The following is a 23,819-nucleotide window of genomic DNA, read 5'->3' on the forward strand; positions in this document are numbered from 1 at the left end:
GTCACACACTTAGTGGATTACCAGTGACGACACATCGTTAGATGATGCCTTATGGCTTTCACTCGGCCAACAATAGCCTGTAAAAACTCATGACGACGCACTCAGGTGATTCGACAGAGCCATCATTAGGCTCGCCGATACTTTAACAGGTGCGAAAGGCAAAGATGGAACATGACATGTTGTGCCTGATGTTAAGTCGAACACCAGTGACATCATATCGTCAGCTGAAGCGTTATACCATATAGGGGGTTGAAAAGAGCCCGTAAGAGCTCTTGACCATTGACGTCATATAACACGCGAATGCTTGCAGTAGGCAGGTACGAAAGGTAAAGATGGAACATGGCCTGTTGCGCTTGATGTTGAGTCGAATACCAGTGACGTCATATCATCCCGCGATGCTTCACAGGATATGATGCTTTGTTGCATTGGGCTGCCCAAGTGAGCCTGTATGAACTCATGACCAGTGTCGTCACGCACTCAGATGGTTCGGCACCACCTCGATATAGCGCGCGAATGCTTGCAGTGAACAGGTACGAAAGGCAAAGATAGAGCATGGCCTGTTGCGCATGACATCTAGACGAAAACCGGTGACGTCATATGGTCAGCTGATGTGGTGTGGCTTACGGTAGGTTCAAAGCAGTCTATATAAATTAATGGTTAGTGACGTTACACACTCAGGTAGTTCGGCAGAGCCTTCCTTCAGCATTCAAATGCTTGCAATGGACAGGTACCAAAGGTAAAGATGAAGCATGGCCTGTCCCGCCTGAATTTTATTCGGATACCAGTGACGTTACATCTTCAGTTAATGTCGTATGACCTTTCGTCGGCCCAAAAGAGGCCGTAAAATCTGATCACAAGTGACATCACACACAGTCGAATGCCAGTGACGTCACATCATTAGGTCATGCTTTACGGCTCTCAGTTGGCCCCCAAAGATCCATAAAAATGCATGACCAGTGACGTCACACACTCACGTGATTTGGTAGCTTTTATTCATCACGCCAGTGCTTGCAGTAGACAGGTACGAAGGTAAAAATGAAGCATGACCTGTTGCGACCAATATTTAGTCGAATATCAGTGACGTCACGATACCTGGTGATATTTCACGGAACATGATACACCGCGGCCGTGGGGCCTAAGTGCACTCGTATCAAGTGATGATTAGTGACGTCACGCATTCAGGTGATTCGGTCAAGCTTTTATTCGACACGCAAATGCTTGCAGCAGACAGGTACGAAAGGTAGAGATGGAATAAGGCCTGTTGCGCCTGATGTTTCATTGAATGCCAGCGACGACATATCGTCAGGTGATGCTTTACGGCATTCATTACACCCAAAAGATCCCTAAAGCCTCACAACCAGTGACGTCACATATCCAGTCGAATACCAGTGACATCATATCGCTAGCAAATGCCTTGTAGCCTTCAGTTGGCCCAAAAGAACCCCGATCGATGGAAACCCATTTTCAATGACGTCACTACGTCGGCTGACACCTGACAGCATTTCTCCATCACGGCAGTACAGGAACCCTGCAGCCAGCGTAGCTCTCCCCACCGCCGGCAATACAGGTACCCAAGTAAAAAAAGCCCGAAATCCTGCATTGCCTTGTGCTCGCGCGTTTCAGGGGTGGGAGGGTACTGTTACGAAGGTGGTCATTTTCCGTGAGTAGGCCTACTGGCATGCAAGTCACTGCCGGGATGAAATGGATGTACAAATAGGTTATGAAATGTCTTAATTTTAAGTGTAGTTTCTACCCATGGAAGTGAAAACAGCCATGCCATCCTATCGAACTGCGGACATGCGACGCCATTCACGTTGACGCCAACCAGGGACAGCTATCGCCGGGTGTGCACGATGCATGAATCCCATGTCTGTAAGTGGAACATAGGTGTCCATCATGGTAACAGAACACTAGTATTATGCTGGTTCAGTGAGTCACCGTTTCGCTGTTCGCCATGACGGTGCCAATATTGTTTGTTTACTTCTGCTTAAAATTGTAAGACGCACGGCGAATACCGTAATAAATGTACTTGATTGCTGGTATTGGGGAACCTAATGTTCTGCTCCTTGACCTTTCCGATACATTTATTTTGTTTTTGTTTGCAAACCGCGGTATTTGCGATTATCCATAGCATAATTTGTTTTCGTGCGCTCGTCGGACATTGGCAACATCAGCTGGCGGATGAAACACTAGACGGGGGGGGGGGGGGGCATTGTTGGATTTCCCACTGGTGGAATACCGTGCGACTCAGCACAGGGCAATGACGTCACTGGTGCCCTGTGTCATAGGCCCCGCCGCTGCTGTCTCGATCGTGGTGGCGTAGCGGAAACGTAGGGTAGATGCAGCATTCAAAGCGATTGGAGGCAAGGCAATTAATAGAGCTTTGATTGGAGGTAGCAAGCAAAGTCGTACTGGTTCGGTTAGTGTTTCTTTTATCCTGCAAGCAGGGGCGTCAGCTTTTCTAAATCATTGGGGATGACCTAGGACCTAGGTGAAATGCATATTTTGTGATAGGGTGAGCCATTTCCCGCCCTCCCCCAACAAATTATTCATCGACATTACGCCCTAGTGAGGAACTATGAAAAAACGCGGTATTTATAAATAAACCTCGCTCTAAATACATTTCTCACCGGCTCTTAGGCCACTCGATTTTGATGTACGGCAGTTCTTTCAAGTTGTTGGCTCGGAGTAGTCCTTTATCTTAGTAGAACGGTCATCAACCGCTGGTCATGTCTGAAGAAGATCCCTGTGATATTTATATTTTCCTGAGATTTTGTAGCATTGAGGTCAAAAAATTTGTGAAGGGAGCAACCAAATAAGGTAGACGGGTGTCAAACGAGGGCCCTCACAAACTCACAAAGGGGACAAACCGACTCCTGCCTACAAGATCATAGTCTTCAAACCCTGCTGTCGCTGCAGTTTGATTGTTTTGGAGGAGCACAGTCAAGGGGCGCTCCATTCTGCCCACAGGTCTTCATATTTACCACAGCGCTCTTAGAAGAAAATTTAAAATTGTCTTGATGCGTTATCGCTGCGGCCTGCCCCCACCCTCTTAAGAAAATATTGATTGTGCCCCTGCTATTGGTATGAACTAATGGCAAGTACGCGCGGAGGCTAGGTAAGCACAGATGAACAAGAGCCACTGTGTTTTAGCATAGGCCACAGTGCCAGACAAGGGATCCTGTGTCAGCAAGGGAATCCGAGTCGGCGGCGGGCCAGTTTGCCAGAAAGGGACAATGACGGGACCTGGAATGTCAGCGGGCTTCTTGCATTGTTGGGTACCCCGACAATAAAGGGGATAGGAAATAGGGTAATAACAGGGCCCGCATTGATTAACGCAATTGAATGGTTATGTGTCGGACAGTGGGCCCATTAATCAACAAACGACCTGGCTCCGTTTTGTCCAGGGGCCCGATTTTATCAAAAATGATCCCTGTGTCATTTAGTAGATCCCCTGTACCTGCAAGAAATTATTGTGCGTCACCGAAATCCTCTACTCCGAGTCGCACTGCTCCCGTCGGAGGACGGCCGGAGTCATAAAGTGGACCAGCGTTTCTTCAGAGGGCTTCTGAATCGATCATGAGGCCCGGCGCCCGTGCCACCAGAATGTCGCACCATAAGTATTCTGTGGCCCCCAGTGTTTCACTGACGACGCCGCCTAAACGAAACAAGTATGTGGGGTCAGTGCTCATTCCATGGCCCCTTCATTAACACGCCCGTCGGAATAAGTGGATAAAAACAGAAACGAAAGAAACGGAAAATTTGAGGCGCGCTCAAAACTTAAGAAATTTAACTAGGGGCCTTCCATAAAGCCCTGTGTCACTCGTGCTCCACCAGGATTCTGAGTGCGACCCCGGGCACGTGCACATGGGTGACACAGAAACCGGCACCGGAAGGAGCGGGGACAGCGAGAACGGCGAGCCCGACTGCGTGAGCCTGACTGTATGCCTTGACGCCAACGTCTCGCTCAGTATGGGCGATGTAATTTAGGTTAGGTTTACCGAATTTACACTGAACTAATCGTTTGATAACGCAACCTATTTTTAGTGACGGAAGAAAAAAAGGGTGGCTTTCCCAGCAAATTTGGCATGCAATGCAGCTGTAACCAACGGAAACGCAGATATCCAGATCGTAATATGCGTCGTGCGGGCTTGCGCGCTGCTCTCGCTGTGGCAAGACTCCAGTGACGTCACGTCAGCGTTGGGCGTATGGGGTGCTAAAAAACGGTCAGGCGTACTTTTTTTACGTCCTTGGCAAGGCCGGTGATTGGCGTTGAGAAATTACACACGGCGCATAATTTTACAACCAGAATTCTACAACCTTCGCTAGTTTTATGAAACAGTCGGAAGTTGTAGTTTGTACATTCTAAATTACAACTTACAAATACAAACTATTTGTAACAACTCTTTGTGAGAAAGGCTACAGGAGTGAGGTTCCCTATTCAGTTGCAGAGGTTTCATCCCTCCGTAACTTGGGTTGCAGCCTGCCAATTTGTGAAGAAGTGAGCCAAATTTGGAGAGAAACCAATTTGTTGGCATATCATCACGGTACTCTTCGTTGTATTTTCATCGCTCAGCCAACCAACTTGTTTTGGGAAACCGCGCCCAGTCTAAAACGTACCTAATTACAGAAACGAATTGTTTGTAGGCTGGTCCATTGAGCGTGTTTCACCAGGGAGTAGTATCCGGATTCAGCTGATGAGACAGTCCCTTACCCCTCTCTTTGAGAGTAGAGGCATGCAGAATTCAGAATAAGTCTCGTTTGCAGGAGCGTGTGAAAAATTGCAATTGGAGGGGGAGGCAGGGGAAACAGCCAAATAAAATCACTACAATATGGGTTGGCGTTCCGAGAGCTGGAAATCTACATGCGCGCCCACCTGGAGCAGACATCAAATCAGTCAGCCTTACACGTCAGTCATCACTTCCTTCAAAAAATGAGTTGCGGAACATCGCCAATACATACAGTAAATAACGGAACCAAACACCGTGGAAAATTTAATCCATGTCTCGCAATACCAAACAGCAGGCACCCCGACAAGTGCTTTCCACGATTACCTTGCAGCTACCGCCTAACCAGCTATTTCCGATGCCACGAGCAGGGACCAAACTTTTGAAATTTTGAATGCGCCTGCTGCCAAACTTCGCCAAAATGACGCGGCAAAGTTTGTGTGCTCAAACAAAACGTTGTCCATATCCATCCGCAGTGGTTTAACTGGGCAGCACTGTACCGCATTGACTTCACTCGTCGGCTGATGCGGGCGAAATCGGCTACGGTAGCCCTCTGTCGGACAATATCCGAACCATTAGGTTATGCTACGGGTTGCGAGGAAGTGGGACCCTATTCCAACCCGTGGATCTCACGCACGCTGGACTTAATGAACACTAGACTTTATGAACACTGAACGCTGCGGTTCTGGACGCTGCGAGTCTGGACTTTCTGATTCTCCTCTGTCCAGGCGCATTGGACGGTTGCTGGATGTTGTGAACAATGGATGCTGCGATTCTGGACGTTTTGACCACGGGACGTTATAGCCTTCCGAGAAGGGGCACCAACAACATTTCACCGTAATCCTTCGCCCTTATCCGTCTTTTTACAGCCTTTTTACGCAGTATCACCAAAGCCGCCGCCAATCACGGACGCAGCATAGAAAGCCGAGCGTTAAGGTTCCAAGCAAATCTCAGTAACGAGTGAGCAACAACCTAGTTGCATACGCAATATCTTGGAAAACCCTCGCTCAGAATAGCAAAACAAGCCACACGGTATAACTCCACAGCAAAACGCGCTTACCTACCTACGCTGAGGCATTATTTTCACATTTACCGACGCTGTCGGTGCGGCAGCTGTCCACATGTCGGCAGGGCGTCTGTTCCGTCTCGCCGCCGTCGAGGTGTCGGCGCGGCCGCGCCCTGAACGGGCCGCGTGACGCCCGCCGGCCAGTCACTCACCTCCACCTCGCCGAGGAACTTCTCCGGCCGGGTGCTCAGGTTCAGCTGGAACGTGAAGCCGAAGCAGGAGTAGACGTCGCGCAGGAAGGCCAGCGCGCCCATCACCTCCGTCTTGATCTGCCGGCGACGCGAGGGGTCAGTATGACACGGGTGCGACGTCAGTGAATTCGAATCACGCGAGTGCGACGGACCAACCCGCCTTGCCACCTACTACTACCCCCCTTCCCCCCCCCCCCCCCCACCCCACCCCCTCCAATGACGTGTTCACGATTTCATTGAGGCTTCTGTCGGGCGCCACAAAAACGCCCCATGCCCTGTAACTGCCAACAAATCCAAACAATTTTTGACTTCCGAAACGGAAAACACTGATTTGTGTCCCTAGCCCAGCGCATGCTACAACATTACGGGCGGAATCGTCCCGCATTGTCCGAAGAGTCCGTCCGAGTGGAGCCCCTGGCTGCCCCGCCCCGTGCTCAGCGGTGCCCACGCTCCAGACTCGCCTGGTCGTGGGTGCAGAAGATGTGCGCGTCGTCCTGCTGAAAGCGTCTGACGCGCGTCAGGCCGGACAACGCGCCCGACAGTTCGTTGCGGTGCAGCACGCCGAAGTCGGCTAGCCGCAGCGGCAGCTCGCGCCACGAGCGCGGCCGGTGGTCGAAGATGAGGCAGTGGCCCGGGCAATTCATCGGCTTCAGCGCGTACTTCTCCTTCTCCACCTCGAACGAGAACATGTTCTCCTGCGGGTTGAGCGAGGCGAAGCCAAGGAGTCAGTGGAGGAGTACGGAGCCAGCGCATGAACTCCAAAGACATGCTCCGGTGTTGACTGGGGTTTTCGGGAGCGTTGGTTGCGTGGGAAGCCAGCAAAGTGCAGAGGGGTATGCTTCCTCTCCCTGCATATTCGGGCACACAACGGTTAGGTAATGCTTTGGTCTGTGCGGCTACTAAACACCTGGGCGTTTAGCGGCTTCGTTAGGTGAACGACCTCAATTAAATCGTCAATTTCATGTGCCAGTGCATACGTTTGCCATGCCTGGCACGTCACAAATGCGAGGAACTACGTAAACAAACTGAAGACCGGTCAGGAATTCATGACGAAATCATGTGGTCGAAACAGATTTCACGAGACAGTGAATCACGCTGCCGTTAACGAATAAACACACGTCCCTTTAAAGGTTTACAGTCAAGCAACACTCCGCACACCAGATAGTATGCAAGCAACGTAACCACGTCCATAACCAAGCTATTTCCAGACGTCCAAAGTCGATCCAACAGCAAGGAAGGCCGCCGCACCCTCCTTCACAAGCAGTTGTTGAACGGAAGACGGCCAAGGATTTTCCCGCAGCGACCGATTCCCCAGCACGTCTTCTGCAGACCCATCAGCATTCGCCGCATCTGACATTTAGGTCCGCCCGCCTGCCCGTCACAAACAAACCAATCCACTGTACACCGAGCCAGCGCACGAGCGCCACTCTCGTCACCGCGCCCCTGCGACACCCCCGGTCGACGCCCACTCACGGCGTAGTGCTGCCAGTGGGCCGACGTCTCCCACAACCGGACGTTGTAGATGTTGGGCGACACGACCTCCTGGAAGCCGCGCTTGCGGTACTCGGTCCGGATGAACTCCACCAGCGTGTTGTAGATGTGCGCACCACGCGGCTGGAAGAAGCACGAGCCGGGCGACAGCTCGTGGAAGAAGAACAGCTCCTGCTCCTGCGAACGGCGCGGGTAAGCGGTGAGATACGGAGCGGGACAGTGCGCTGGCTGCATGGGTGCTCAGGTGCGGCGAAGCGGCACCGCAGCTACACGTCGAATCGGGCTAAACAGATACGCGTGCGGCAAATGACCAGGGACGGGTACGAAATCGTGGTTACCACAGGGACATGAATTTCATGTTTTTGTGTGTAGTAAATGGGGCGAATGGATCCAATGTGATGGCAAACCCCACTCTTGCAAGGTAACGTAATTCATATCAACGTAAGAACCACAAGTACCACAATGATTGCACCACTAGAGTGTTGGAAAACTTTATGTTTCCTGGTATAATGTATACCAGGAGATGTACTGCAGGATCGAGGCTAGATAAAGTTAAATATGTTGTACTCCATCATGATGCAACAAAAACGGCTTTTGCAAACTCATTTTACCTTCGTCAGAACAAAAAAAAAACAGAAGTTGCAACAGCTTGTGATTTGCTGCTTCGATCAGGAGCCATGTATTGATATCTGCAAGAGCAGAAGTCTTGCATCCACCAGATTAAGACGCCCAATATCGAGCAGTCTGTGTTGCCACCTAGGTATACGGCAAATCATGTATGGAAATGTGAAAAATAAAGTGTGTGAATGTTCAATGGGGAAAAATGCCGTTAAACAATACCGGGAACTGAGAAACGAGTACCCGAATCGTACCGGTCTGTAGACTAGCGAAGCTCTCATTTCCTATTCCCTACGCAGACCAACTCAAACCTGAACATGCCTTAACCTACCATTGACGACGAAACGCATTAATTGCCAAGGATGCGACGAACAGTCAAAGAAAACCGCACGCCCTATCACCTACCACAGACAGCCGCCTACTCACGCGCTACCCTGTGTCATGGCAATGCAAATAAGAGAATCACTCGCAATTCAGCGTCGGAAACGTCTCAACTATTCAGCGGCTTGCGCCCGGCTCCCAGCTCAGGTTGGAGGTTGAACATAGCAAAACTCTCGAATTGGTTTTAATGATTCGCCTCCTCGTGACTGATTTGTCTAGGGCATAAATATTCTGCCCGCGCTCATGCATTGAACGTATTTGTAAACACTTGGAGGGAAGCTCTATAGATGGACATGACAATTATGAAGAAGGACTTATTTGTACTCATCCAGAACCGCCATGTGGTTGGATTTTTGGCCGCTTCTTGACATCCGGAGTACAAAAATGTTACGGCAGCTGTGGATTTAAACCAAGTTAAATTTTTCGCTTGAGGGTGTGGAGTTAAAGCTGGTAGTTCAGGCTTTACAAAAATACACTTTTAAGTCAAAAAACGTTGCTATAAACATCCACAAAACTGTTCAGAGACAGCCATCTCACTCCGGCAAAAACACCAGGACACCAGAGTAGCATGAACCCATAACTTTGGCGCGGCAAATTAAGGAGAATGGTTTATAAGGATCAATTATCAATTAATTCCGACATAAATTATCAAATTCCGCAATGTATGTTAAAGCGCATCAAAGTCCATTAATACATTGCATTATCCGCCGGAGTCAGCGGAATGACTGACTCCGATCACTTTTGGCCGGACTGCACGGGTCTGTCAGGCATCGTACTTGTGCTGGCTCGGTAAATCGGTTAAGAGTGCCGCCTGTCTCTATTGTTCGGGTGGGATGTGCGGGGCCTCGTGTGTTGACCGGGAGTTGAAAGGTGGAGGGCATGAATGTTTAGCTGTTTCTAAAACCAGTTAACTGGTGGAGCGTGAGTAGCGTGGCCGTGGTGGAGCGTGAGTAGCGTGATCGTGGTGGATCATGAGCAGGTGGCCGTCCGTGGCATGTTCATTTGCATTTTTTGTGTTCCATTTTTCTCTGGCAGTGCGTATCCCACCCATCCTCCATTTTGGCGGATGTATAAGTCCGGTGTGTAGCCACCCGCCATTTTGGAGAGTGTATAAGCCCGATGCGTAATTACCCTTTATTTTGGAGGGTGTATACACATAGCCTTTCATAACTTGCAAGCCCATGTATATGCACATGTGTTTCATAGAACAGGGTGAGATTGTGCCGTTTCAGCGTGCCATGTTTAATACTGATGTTTCCTTTCATTTAAAGTGTTTTACATGCATTCCAAATTTTTAATATATAATAAAAACTAACATTGTTTTAACAAAATTACGCAAGACTTAAAGATAACCTAAATAAAACTGTAATGACCCACGCCACTTGGATAATTTTGTACTCCACTATAGAAAATTTTTACTCCGCTACCAGGAATTTTTTCGGGGAACTTCGAACACTGCCACTAGATGAACATAGCAAGTCTCCCAAAACCAGGTCGAACTTAAAACAAGCACGAGATAAAACTACATTGTGCAAAGTTAGAATCACACCGATTTCGATAGCGGCACGCATAATTTGGGCGCCGCCCTTGCCACCGGCACAGTGACACCGCCAAGCCGGGTGGGCGCCGGCCCTTGCCACCGACAGTGACGCCGCAGGGCCGGGTGGGCGCCGGCCTTTGCCACCGACAGTGACGCCGCAGGGCCGGGTGGGCGCCCGTCCTTGCCACCGACACAGTGACGCCACAGGGCCGGGTGGGCGCCCGTCCTTGCCACCGACACAGTGACGCCACAGGGCCGGGTGGGCGCCGGCCTTTGCCACCGACAGTGACGCCGCAGGGCCGGGTGGGCGCCGGCCCTCGCCACCGACACAGTGACGCCGCAGGGCCGGGTGAGCGCCCATCCTTGCCACCGACACAGTGACACCGCAGGGCCAGGTTCAGCGACAAGTTGGCCGCAAATAAGCTAAAATACATAGCTGAGGACCGCATCTGAATGCAGCACGTCTGCCACAGAGTGTCGGTACCATTTCGTATTCCAACGACAGACGAGGCGGACACGGCAACCAGGTGCGAGATGCGAATGCAGATCAGCTGCATACTGCTGTACAGCCAGAGGATCGATGGCCCGTCCGCTAGGATGTATCGAAGTCACTCGGGCATGCGTGCCAGGCGGCGGTTTTCGAGGGCCGCGCTTGTTCCGTTCTTAGAAATACGCATGTACCATACGATGCGAAATTCGGCCTTTCTACAGATATCTATGAAAAAAATAACCCAACACATGGCGCGCGCTTGAAACTCACGCACGGACTTTGTTCTAAGCGTTATTCGTCACTTTTGACCCTTGTCGATTTCAAGTACAACGTATGTAGTGGATAACAAACTATTCCACTTCATTCTACGTCCATGCGGTCACGTGATTTTCAGGAATATTCAACAACCAACGAACTGCTTGCAGCAACATAATGGTGATATAAATCCCGAAATAGCATTCCAGTATTTCGAGACATACACATCGATCGGGGAGCCAGCCGGTGCCCGACTTCTCGCATGGACGGTCATGACCGCAATACCCAGTGTACACTAAACGGTGGGGAGTAACTAGACTGCATTCCCATCCATTAGACGCCGGACACGCCCGTATCCGGCTCATTCCGGGCCGGCATCCACAACTGAGATGACCCCCGCCTGGTCATGGCGCCATCTCTCCCTTTTTTTCTCCGAACACTGTGACCTCACGCCCGCGCCGGCCCGGCGCCCCCAACTAGGATGACCTGCCCAGTCATGGCGCCATCTCTCCCCTCTTTCTCCGAACACTGTGACCCAGCGCCTGGGTCGGCCCAGCGCCTCCAGCTGAGATGACCTGCCCAGTCATGCCGCCATCTCTTCTCTCTTTCTCCGAACACTGTGAACTCACGCTCGGGTCGGCCCGGCACCCCCCAGCTGAGATGACCTGCCCAGTCATGCCGCCATCTCTCCCCTCTTTCTCCGAACACTGTGAACCGACGCTCGGGTCGGCCCGGCACCCCCAACTGAGATGACCCGCCCGGTCATGCCGCATTTCTCCCCTCCTTCCCCAAACACTGTGACCCTACGCCTAGGTCGCGACAAAGCGGCTGCCCCGTCACGGCTGACACGGACACTGGGGCGGACAAGCGGGCGCCTCAGCACCTGACCACGTTCTCCCCACCCCCGCTCGTGTCACACGGGTCACCGCCCGCGCTCGGTCTCGAGTCAGCCGCGTCACCCTTGCCTCGCCGACCCCAAACTACGCCGACACTGGGCCAGCTGGATGCGGGCGTGGCCTGCCCCTACAGCGGAATCGGAGCGCCACCTGGGCACACAGACGCTTGCGTCTCCCGCCCAGCACGTGCAGCGCCTCCGCCAGGTGTGCCCAGGGCCGCGATCAGCGTAAGACCGGTCGGCGCCCACAACCGGCTCCACCTGCTCTGGGAAGGGCGGGTCACGCAACTGACGGACATCGGGGAGCAATAGTTGACGGAAGATTGAGAGTACTGTAAAAGATAATACGAGACAGCGATGATTGGATATGGGATCCTTATCGGATTCAGACACCGCATCTCGTCCGCCCACATGAAGGTGTCTTGAAATCTCACAGCCGGCGCATTTTTATCAGCGCCGGTTTCCAACAATTATCTTACCAGTGTCAAATGCAAGAATAAACCAGCGTCAGTATCGCTCTGCCGATTTGGGCGTTGCTTTCGCACCGAGACTTCTCCGTTTTTTTATGCCGCGACAGAAGGTGGGGGAGGGGGACGCGGCCCGGCACACCTGTTGGACCCCCTCTCCCCCCAGCCCGCACAGGGGCGTTGAGAGGCGCCCCTACACACGAGCGTGTCGAGGCTGTTGCTACCTCGAGCTCATAGCAGCCCGGCTTATGGCGGGTACACCCGTCTGGGAAAACAGGCCCCTGATCTGGTGCACAAGATCGCATCATCACGCGCCGAGCACGTGGCCACGGGCCAGTCAGACAGCCGTGCCGCGCACCGGAAGATGGTACGGCGGGGGCTCAACCGACGGTCGACGCTGCCCTGACCGTCGCAAATGCTGAAACGAGGTAACATAGCTGACGACACCAACAAAACGCCAGCACATGCCACTCGGAGACTACAGCAGCGGTGGGCCGAAACAAACCCACCCATACTTATACTCGGCCTTCGAGACAGCGTCGCGTCGTCGGCACCAGGGCACCACGTCGAAACACGAGCCGTTTACGGTCGCACTGAAACCACCCGCCACACAGCGGACACCGATGCGCCGGCAGGTCACCGGCACCACCGTACCCGAGCCAGGCGGAAGAGACGGCGCAGCTCGTCGGGGCCCTCATCGTGAAATCCCAGCGGGACAACGAAACCTGACATCAGGCCATGCCCGGTAGCCGCTGCCCGGCGGAGCGGGCTCGTTCCGCGCCGCTGAGAGCCGCGCGCAGCGCTCCACCTCTCACCACTAGGGACGCGCGGCACACTCGCCACGGGTGCGGCGGACTCGCTGGTGCAACGCCCGCTAGAGGTGCGGGATTTCGCCGGTCGGGTGGCTGGCGCCCGCCCGCCCGCCTGCCAGCGCCCCCCTACACCGCGATCGACCCGCGACGAGTCGAAGGATAACCGACTCCCCAGCGTCCGAGAACATATCACGCTGTGCAGGCGGATGCCATGTGCGATACATGCACCAGCGCCCCATCACCGCCGACGGGCGGTCCGGGCGTGGGCCGGTCCCTCATCCGCGCGCTTCACTCCCGGGCCGGTGCTGGACGCGGCAGGCGATCAGCTGTCGTCTGCGCGCCCCGCACACGCTGTGTTGCGTCACACGACGGCCGGTCCTCGGTTGCCGGGCGGCGGCCGGCGTGGACCCGCCGCACTGGCGGCTGACTGGGACAGCGGGCCACCTTCGCGCGCTCGCCGACGCCGCCCCAGCGACGGCAGCGGCCGGCCACGCGGGGTCAACAGCCGCGGCACGCGCGCGTCGCTACTAGCGGCGCACGCGGCCAGCACCGCGGTGGTAGCAGGACAGCCGTGTGGTCAAGAGGTCGCGCGCTCCGACCGAAAACAAACACAGCACTGATGGGCCTGTCAAGAGAGAGTCTCCCAGCCGAACGCCGAGCACGTTCAGCCCGCCGCCATGGCATCGCCAATACCCTGGTACAGCCATGCTACAGGTCGTAGTACTGGCCGATAAGCGGTTCAGCTTCGAGGTTATGCCACGCCTCAAAGTATTGAACAAATGATGTCCAACATCAAAACGGAGTTTTTTGTGGACAACTGAAGCAAGAACGTTGAGCTGAGTCCAATAAGAAAGTGACTTGTACAGGCACTGTAAAATATGACTAAAACCAACGCAACGGAAACAAATTTCGACAATGATCACAAAATTCCGGGGCAGCGATCAAAAGGAGCATCTGATAAATCAACTCCACGCAGAGGTTTAATACACGTAACTCATTACAGGGGTTCCGTTCCATTCTCTACGTCTATGTCTGAACATATGACAAAACTAATCAAATTACACTGTGGCTCCTCCCTCGCATAGCGCAAATATTCCCTCGGCCACGCACCTACAACAGGAATAAGCACAAATTTACACCATGAACACCCACAGTTGGACCATCCATTACCGTGGCTTCGGAGACCCACTGTTCCCCCCACTCGTCAAGTGACGCAAACGAAAACAGTCACCACGTCACCGCCAAATCCCTGCGCCTCACCGTTCCCGGAAGTCCGCCTGCGATAGCAAGAAGGGCCGAGTGCGCCTGCTGCCAGCAGACCATGCATTCTCGGAGGAGACAGTAGGTCGCCTGGCCTGGCGCGACCCCCTCCTCCCCTGCCCTCCCCGCATCGGTGGCAGCAGACCATGGTCTCGGCCAGAGTGGGCGCCTCGCGGCCCGGCGCGAGGCGCGATGCGGGCCAACAGATGACACGCGCTGACGCGCGCCCCTCCCACGGTGGCGGCAAGCGGCGGCGTTGATTGGCGCGGCCGGCGAGGTGGCGACTCTGCAGTTTATGGGGGGAGGGATGGGGCGCCTGCAGCAGGTGCTGATTTGGGACAGATTTCACTTGGCAACAGGCGGATCAGCGGGAGCGAGAGATTATCTGTGGTGCATAGAAGGCACATTGTGGGCCATAGGAGAACTTCAACCTACGCAAACAACATGCAGTCTCTTTTCAACTTCCTTCGCTCAGCTGAAACTGCAGCAGGGAAACCCATGTGCAAGCGGACAAAAAGTCCCATTTACGGATCTGCACAGCGGTAACCGACAAGCGCTCGTGCTTAGTCGATAAAGATAATTCAGTACCCCAAGCATTTGAAATGTCAAGGCCACCGTTTCTCGTGCATACCAAATCAAGGATATGAGATCACACAACCTGTTGCAGCCGGACGGAGAACATTCGAAATATCGAGGCTGGCAGTATAAGTACGCTGACAGTATGGCTAGAGTACGCCACGCACGTGACATGCAACTAAAACCTGTAACATAAACTTGGCGCAGCGCAGCACACATCTGAACTAGACCAATAACTTAACTAAACTCATGACTTAACTATAATACCTGCATGATGAGGACTGACTGATAACTGACCTACATGATGAGGACTAAGATGGATATTCTCAGCACCGAAAATGATAAGGGCATACCATAATTGACTTGGTAAGTACCAGTTGGGTTTGACCACCGATGTCCCACGTATCAGTCGCTGGTGCCAGAGCTGCTCCCAAATAACACAAGCTCAACCTCGACAACTGCAGAAATTGAGGACGCATAATGTCACGGAGTAAATGAAACTAACATCTCCAATGTCGTGCTTTTGGGACCCCTGATACCAAACTGACACCTTTGACAATTTAATGATTAACTTCCGTCGGTTGTTCAGTCAGGCACAATCTCCAGCATCCCTGTGTACTTCACATGATGGCCATGTGCTTGCCACTGACCATAGTGGTCACCGCGCCCGGCGCTGGCCAGCCCACCGCCGCCGCCGGCGTCCGGCCGTTCGGCGCCGCCCCTCCGTCGGCACTCACCCGGCCCAGCTTGCGGTGGTCACGCTTGGCCGCCTCCTCCTGGAAATGCTGCCACTCCTTCAGCTGCTTGGTGTCCGGGAACGAGATGCCGTAGACACGCTGCAGCGACTCGGCATCGGCCCGACCCTCCCAGTAGGTGGCCGAGTTCTGCCGGCGGCCCGGACAGGTCAGCAGGGGTCACCGGCTCTGGTCCCGGGGCGGCAGACACCGCGATAGGAGGGGATTGCGATCAGCGAACGAAAAAGAACGGCACCGATGACAAAGCGACGCCCGGCGTGGAAAAAGGTGCGAAGGCCAGGGGAACAGCCGGTGCCGTAAGTTTGGCGGACGTGGGGCGCATTGCTTCAGACAGTTCATAAGGATGCAAATGGGCTGTAGGTATGAAACAACACCAGTCAAGAGCTTGGTAGCGTAAGCTCTCGATACGTACGTTACATTAACAACCAAAGGGCACTGCAACCTGTTTTCAACAATGAAGCGAGGAATTTAAGATATATTGTTAAATCCTGGCGTATTTTTACTGCATCGTGTCGCACCACAACATATGTTGCCATTCTGGTACAACTTGTTGAATGACCTAAACCATAAACGAACCGTTCACCGCGCGGGACGCCGATGTTCTCGTTCCACGCAACGGCCCCGCGGCGGTTCCCCACACACGCTCACCCCAGTGGCCACTCTAACAAGGACGCTCAGAGTCACGCCTCACCAAAGCCCGCCAACGACGCAGCCCGGCGGGGACCGCATCCATCCTTGCCCCTCGCCCCCCCCCCCCCCCCCGATGCCCTCCCGCGGCTCACCTTGGTGACCTTGAAGGCCTTGATCTTGCCGGTGTGACGCACGTGCGGGCCGCGACACAGATCGATCAGCGGGCCGCACCGGTACGCCGTGGTGGTCGGCGTCTGCACGCGCTCCTGGAGGATGCGCACCTTGAACTTATTGTAGCGGAACATCTTCAGCAGGTCCTCCTTGGAGATCTCCAGCCGCTCGAACTGTTGCTTCTCCTTGATGGCCGATTTCATCACCGTCTCCAGTGAGTCAAAGTCCTGACTGCTCACCTGCGGCAGGAGAGCGGAGTCCGAGTCAGCCGGGCCCGGTCAGTCAGCCGCAGCTTATCTGGGTGAGCGTTTTACAAGCATGCTTCCTTCATGTGTTGATGATGGAGCTCATCACATTGCATGCTCAAAACAAATGGCTCATCTCATCTCACTTATCGTCAGCATACACACCCCTTGCACAAACGTCCTCTTTATATCTACTGCGCCACCAGTGTGAAAATTCAACTGAGTCTACAGGCACGCTGACCGCCAGCTAGCTTTACCCACAACCGTCGGCATCACCCGCGCACAGCACGCACACAGAGCTTCTCCCTCAGCTGTCAGCTGACTGCCGGCGTGGCCCGGCCCCGCAGCGTAGCCGGCCGCACCGGCGGACCCACCTGGCCGTCCTCTAGGTGCATGTCGTAGTAGAAGCCCTCCTCGATGGGCGGACCGTAGCAGAGACAGCCGCCGTACACGCGCTCCATCGCCTCGCCCAGCACGTGCGCAGTCGAGTGCCAGAACACATACTTGCCTGGCCAAGTGTCGAGGCAAGCGTTAGGATCCAGCGGCGAAGGTGACGGCAGACAGCGACAATGACAAATTAACGCGAAACAAAATAGGCTGTCAGCAAAAGAGAAGTCCGGTTTTGACAGTCACTGGCTGGTTTAATCAAAGACCGTACAATCACGATTGTGTGTCATTGGGGCTTTACGACGCACTCAGCTGCTGAGGCTATATGGCGTCGCCTGCCTCTCACCCTGGCAGGAAGGGCAGGCACCGCGGGGAATCGAACCCCGTACCTCTGGTTTCCCAGACGCGCAGAAGCCAACGCAGACGCGCTAACCGCTACACTACTGGCACCTACAGTCACGATTACAAACACGTGCACACAAACATCAAAACTACAACAGACGTACCGCCATCTAGTCACTAGTCGCTTCGCCGGCTAATGGCAGTCCAAGCAAGCACCAGTCAGAAGTGAGAAGCCAGCGGCCCTGCACGGCCCGCCAGCGTGACTCTCACCCTCGTCCGAGTCGAACTTCAGCAACTGCAGCGAGGCATCGCCCTCCAGCGGCCGGTCCAGGTCCCAAAGCTCTCCATTCACCTTGGCGATTACCGTGTTGTCGGCCAGACCTTGGCTGAAGCACACAGGATGGTCAGAAGCTGCCAGAACACTTGCAGCTGGAGAACGCACGAACTGCACGGCCTACACGACACCTCCAACAACACAATACAGTACAATACAGTTCACACAGTCACCCAAAACGAGGCCTAAAAGCTCATGTGAACTGACAAAAAGTAGATTACGGAGGCACGTGCTTCCCAACATGGTTTAACGCCATCCGGTCCCGCTCCCGCCCCGAGGAGTGCCACGGCCGCCAGCCGCTCCGCACCTGATGCCCTTGGCTACGTCGTAGGGTGTGGTACGCCACGACTGCGCCTCCACCACCCTGCCGTCGGGCAGGGTGACACTGATCGGCTCGGGCGTCTTGGCCGCCAGCTCGGCATCAGCCTTGGCTTTCAGCCGGTCCCACAGCGACAGCCGCTCCTGTCCACGACAAGGCGGCGGTCAACGAGTGGCGTGACACGAGTCAGCGGGGGCGTGAGGCGTACCGGCGACGAGGTGTGAGAAAGGCCTTTTCCAAATGTGGGCTAATAAAAAAGCCTGTTAACAACAACCTGCCCTTTTTGCTCCATTGGGTTTCATCTGTGTCATGTCATCCCTAAAAAGTTAAAGGAAATGGTAATGTAGAGCTAAAATATTTCACACAGGGCAGACTTACCACTATGTTACCATGGATAACAGAGTAAAATAAGCATAGTCTTTATCCAAGCCTAGCGCCTGAACACGAATACGGAAACAGAATATTTTAACAAGCTTCTAAATTGGCATCACCTGAATATAGCCTGGCCATGGACTAAGCTCCTTTGCTGCAACTCCTTTCCCTTTATCGCCTACTGCACCCTTCTTGTCCTTCATTTTTGACCTTGCTCTCTGTAAAAGATGGTAGGGGCCTCGTCAAAAGTAGGCGGCTCAGGCAGGATACTTATCTTTGCAAACCGACAACCTAGCTTGAATGTTCTCCACCTGTATGCAATGAAGGACCCTTGCTTTTCCGAAACATCAAGTGCTGTCACATTAAGTCAGGGCACATATACATAAAGCACACAAAGCATTATAAGCATATTAAAAACACACAACCGCCAAGATATCATCCTGGGTTCACTAGTAAGTAGTCCACTTTATCAATTACAATGAGCTTCTTGCAAGCTACAGCCGCAAAAAGCACGAGCACAAAGAGATGTTTGGCAAAGGCAAAGGTATAGTATCACGTGATAATGATAAACACAGTGGGTGAGGTTGTAATAATGTCATGCACAAGAAAACAACACTGAACACAACAGGTACAAAAATGTTGCGAGTTTATAGCAAAGCATCAAGTCCTTCCTGAATAGACAATTCCTCCTCAGCACACAATTTCATGATGTTCAGGCAAAGACCCTCGTCCACGTTCTACTTGCTATTCTCAACAGCTACTCGCTACGGGTAGCAAAACCTACTGGATTTAACTAGATTTTTTATGACTGCACTACAATTAACCTAAATAAATAAAAGCATGCATGGTTAAAAACTTGTTCCTCATATGCCTTACTGAGGCTCATGGACTCTTAAATAGCATCAAACAGGTGCAAAGATTCTTTTGCTCCTGCTACCACCACGGAATGGAAGAGATACCAGTCCTTATCTATCAAATCATATACAGAGCATCCCAGGTGATGTGAAAAGTAAACAAAAAACAAGACCAAGGAAAAAACCTGAATTGTCAAGATCCACATTTAAGCATCACCCCAATAACCAAATAATTATCAACCAATGCAAGCACATGTATGAATTGGCAGGCTCAAAACGCATCACGTCAGTTTATGAGATCCAGCACAGCGCAAAAAGCGCGGTAAGCGCGAATTGGGAATCGAATCCAGGCCTCCTGGCCTTGAAACCGCCTAAACGCCGTGGCTACGTCATTCAGAGTACACAGCGCTCGTTCATATCTCTCGTTATCACAGCTTCACAAAACTAGCGCTGGGTCTACCCAGAAGTGCGCAGGCGTCACTAGTTAGTGGCCTTTTCGCGATCGATCACAAGTGATCAATCGAGACATACTAGGCTTCATGAAGTAGCTAAGAAAACATCCATCCCATAGGCAATAGGCATAGCTCGCGTAATCCTCATGCCTGCATGGAAGGAGGGAACACAAATGGGTTATGACTGGGCTCAGCAGATGCTGCGAATGTGAGTAAGAGGGGCCGGTGAGGTGCTAGTACTTGACTGCTCACTAGCATAACAGCGTCAGAGTCTCGTGAGCACAAACCACGTGCAATACACCCTGACGCCTGCAGCAGAACGCCGCCCAGCGTTGGGAGCAGACAGTGCTGCCGGCCAGACCACCGAAAAACACCGGTAGCGCCATCTATCAAGCCCCAGGCCACGACAGCGCCCTCTCCACCCACCTCTGGCGCTCCCGGCGCCGCCTGCGGGGCGTCGATGCCGCACTCGTGCAGCGACCTGGCGGACGCCACGAACGGCGTCCCTAGTTTGACCAGACCCTCAATGTGCCGATGCCAGCGCCCGACGTGCGGGTATTTCCCGGCATCTGGCTTTGTGACAAGCTTGAACAGAGACTGGTCCAGGGAGGACGCGCAAAAGCCGTCAACATAACTTCGCTCTTCCAATAGCTTGTCTAGGTTGTCTAAGAATTGCTGCATGTTTCCATCTAATGCAATACAGACTGCAAAGTGGAGAACTAGCTGTTAATGCTTGCATATATGGTAAAAGGAATGGAAGCCAATGTCACATGTTTTAGTATTTCCATGCAACCTGCTACTGTGTAAATGTATTGGCCATCAACCATTCACATATTGGTCGTGAATGGACACACAGACAAAAAGATTACAGCTATGATGCAAAAACACCTCTTTTCATTCTACGTGCATGTAAATAATGCATTTGTTACCACATACTCACTTTGTTCAACCGAACTCACCATAACACTACATCCCGAACTATCACCAAACTTTGCAGCATGTCCCATGTGTTTTGTGTTTCATAAGGTTCATGGTAAAGCTGGTCTGAACCATTTCAGAAAGATTACAGCATAAATGCCAGCAAAAGGCAACAGACAGATGCTGTTCACAACAGGAGACACTACAACTTTCTACATACAAAAAAATCTGTCCCCCTTTCTGGACACTATCTACTGGCTACTATTCCTGGGAAACCCTTCATAACTGAGATTTGTGGGGGTGCTCTTTGACCTGTCTTGACAGGGCACACTTTTGACTTGCTCTGAGGGCCCTGAATCTGTCAAATAAATGACCTCTGAAGCCTAATTCACAATTTGGCGCAGAGACAGCACAGATGCTAAAATACTATAAAACAAGTATGCCATGCCCAAAACTATCTCACTGTGATATAGAAAAATAATGGGCACAGGACCGTGGACCACACCAGGCTGTACATAGCATACAATTATTGTTTGGTGCATATTTGACTTTCTTCATGAAGCACATTTATAATAACTGTTAACATGAAGTCAACAAGTGAAATCAACACACAAGGGGCACTTTTATTATTTAGTGGTCAGAAATTAGCAAGAAACAATTTAATGTCATCAATTATGTTGTCCAAGCTTATCTGGGCACAAAAAAAGAAGAACTCTGCTTAGAGCACACTTGTGTTCAACTACAGATGAACAGTCAACTAAGTGTGCTAATTTTTGCTGGGTTAGTGTAGAATTAATTCTGTTTACTTCTATTTGGTCGGAGCAAGACAAAGAGCTGCAGTAATTGACCTATTTGCAGCGTGACTGATGTAGATTTATAGGGGAAAACATGTGCATTGACCAAGTTGCAACTCATTGCAGGCTCAGTGGTCCCACCAAGTGTAGTTTTCATGCCATACAAACAAACTCATCCAAAAAACCTATCAAGTGTAGTTTTCATGCCATATAAACAAACTCATCCAAAAAATAGTCAGAATCTAAAAAACCTTTCCAAAGGCCTCCAGGCCTTTATAAAGCCTGTAGAACAGCTTGTTCCCTACATAAATATCATTGATAATGACACCAACAGCATCAGTTCTAGTGCTGTGGAAGTGTTGATTAAACACTCATTGAGTGTCAGAATTACTTATTCTCAGGTATAATCAATCATAGATTGCAGATTTAAAAAGACCACTAATCACACTAAAAACCAAGAAACATGTTGCATATACTGCATAAACATACTTGACAATATTTAGCATTGATAGACAGGGGCAAGCTTATGCAAGATCACATGTGGAAAGGCCACAGCTGAAAAAATAACTGAATGACCCACTTTTAAGTAGCAGGTCAAGGTTAACAGCTTGTAAGTGCTTACTATTTCCCCTGACTGAGATGGTGAATGGCTGGTGTCAACAGTGATGCTAAAGGCCAAGTGATGCTAGGGGTTGGAAGGACTTTGACAAGCATCACAGTATGTCAAAGCATTAGCCCCAAATTTAGCTAATGACATGGGATCCGATGACTAGATGGTGTGATCACTCTCCACACAAACAATGCTTAGTGTAGCCTCTGGTAGAAACTTGCAGCACACATACAATGTCTCAAGAAATGAGGATTTCACAATGCAACTTCAGGCAAGTTTGCTCCAAAAAGTTCTGCAAAGAAATAGCTTAAAATCCCAGCATCATACAGCCTGGCATGTGTTCAGTTTACAGAAGTACAAGCACACTGCATAATATGGGATAGGTTTGCAACATCTTACCATAGAAGAGTATGTGGGCAATGACCCACATTGTGCATTTTTGCAGAATGACACCTGGTCCCCCATCAAATATGCCACAGCTGCTACCTCAACTAGTTTTAATGGATGGTGAGTATGTTTTGGTCCACAACCATACATCTTTGTCTTGTTACTCGCAACTGTTACATACAAAAACATATGTTGATGATACACGCCTACAAATATGACTTCGGCAGATGTTTGCTAGAGATACTAAGCTGCAAATCGGATCACATACTTATGAACAGGAAGGGAGTGGATGCAAAGGAAAATTAAAGCACAAGCAACAACCTATAGTAAATTAAACAGGCAGTACCCATGAAAGACCTCGAGCCGCCCACGAAAGCGTCTTGGCCGACTTGGCAAAACCGGACGAATAACGACGCAGCATATCAGAGGGATTGCACAAGGCTTCTCAGGGCATGTCTCTGTGGGGAAGATTAAATGCCACCACCAGTACTCAACCTCCTGCAAAACCTTTTCCACGTCTCCCACCGGCCCGCCGCAGCTCCCCAGACCTGCCACACGTGTCCACACACGTATGGACAACTTTTACAAAGGTGGCGCAGCCGGTAATGGCAGCTCGAGTCAAGCCAGTGATAATGCTGAGGTGAAGTGCAGGTGTGGGACTGGCGAGCTGACGTAATCATTACGTAACATGAATCATCATTTTCAAATCGTCAGAGAGGGAAATGCTTATTTTCAAGGACGAGACATGCTTGACCAGAGCATGGCTTCATAGTCTGAGAATAGCTAGACTAGCAACCTCTTTAAAATAGCTCAGGACTTTCAAAGAGCGGAAAAAACGAAAAAAACATTTTGGGGATGTAATTTGACTCCGTGTTGGTTATTATATGAAAGACGCAGGGGCGGATCCAGGCTCTCGTCAGAGGGGGGGGGGGGGGGCACGCAACTTTGTGGGGCCCCCTGGAGTTTGGGGCCCTTCCAAAAATAGTTTTGCTTTTCGGTCATTACATCTCAAGACAAGTCGTATGATATATATGGCTGTGCTTATACACCCTCCAAAACGTAGGGTGGTTACGCGCCGGGCCTATACACCCTCCAAAACGGAGGGCGGTTACGCACCGGGCTTACACACCCTCCAAAAATCTTTCAGATGGTTGTACGTGTCAAGCTTATGCGCATTGGCATCTTTGAAGGCAACGAAGTGCAGAAATGCAGAATCCCGTGCGAGAAGTCGGTTCTTTGCGTGAGAAACATCAACCGATCACTGTGGTATTGTAGCCCAGTGAATTACGGCAGTGTTTCAACATGTTCCGCTGCGCCGTTTGGAAATATAACTAACTCACGAGTTGATTGCGACGCGCCAAGCCCGGTGTATGGATGGGATTGTGCCTGAAATTATGGTGTGTGTGAAGCTTTTGTTTGGTATGCACGAAAGCTTAATAAGTGTATTGTTCACGGTGCTGTTTGTGTGTGCGGTAGCCAT

At 51.7% G+C, this 23,819-nt stretch overlaps 1 protein-coding gene across 7 annotated transcripts in view; it reads right to left on the reverse strand.

Annotated features, from left to right (window-relative positions):
- ThrRS (threonine--tRNA ligase) overlaps positions 1–22,935 on the reverse strand; it is a 40,195-nt gene extending 17,260 nt beyond the window's left edge. Inside the window, exons 1-11 of one of the 7 annotated variants that reach the window (XM_037222925.1) lie at positions 22,847–22,929; positions 20,057–20,334; positions 18,444–18,542; positions 17,941–18,095; positions 17,570–17,685; positions 16,945–17,078; positions 16,307–16,564; positions 15,507–15,653; positions 7,458–7,652; positions 6,446–6,679; positions 5,946–6,062 (exon numbers count right to left, since the gene is read on the reverse strand). In XM_037222925.1, coding sequence (XP_037078820.1) covers positions 5,946–6,062; positions 6,446–6,679; positions 7,458–7,652; positions 15,507–15,653; positions 16,307–16,564; positions 16,945–17,078; positions 17,570–17,685; positions 17,941–18,095; positions 18,444–18,542; positions 20,057–20,311 — 1,710 coding nt within the window. In that variant the 5' untranslated portion in view covers positions 20,312–20,334; positions 22,847–22,929. The other 6 variants (XM_037222926.1, XM_037222929.1, XM_037222930.1 and 3 more) reach the window with 6 other exon arrangements.
- Between the last annotated feature and the right edge of the window lie 884 nt (positions 22,936–23,819).

Source organism: Pollicipes pollicipes, unplaced genomic scaffold, assembly GCF_011947565.3.
Source record: "Pollicipes pollicipes isolate AB1234 unplaced genomic scaffold, Ppol_2.1 Scaffold_4881;HRSCAF=5763_pilon_pilon_pilon, whole genome shotgun sequence".
Classification (NCBI taxonomy): Eukaryota; Metazoa; Arthropoda; class Thecostraca; order Pollicipedomorpha; family Pollicipedidae; genus Pollicipes; species Pollicipes pollicipes.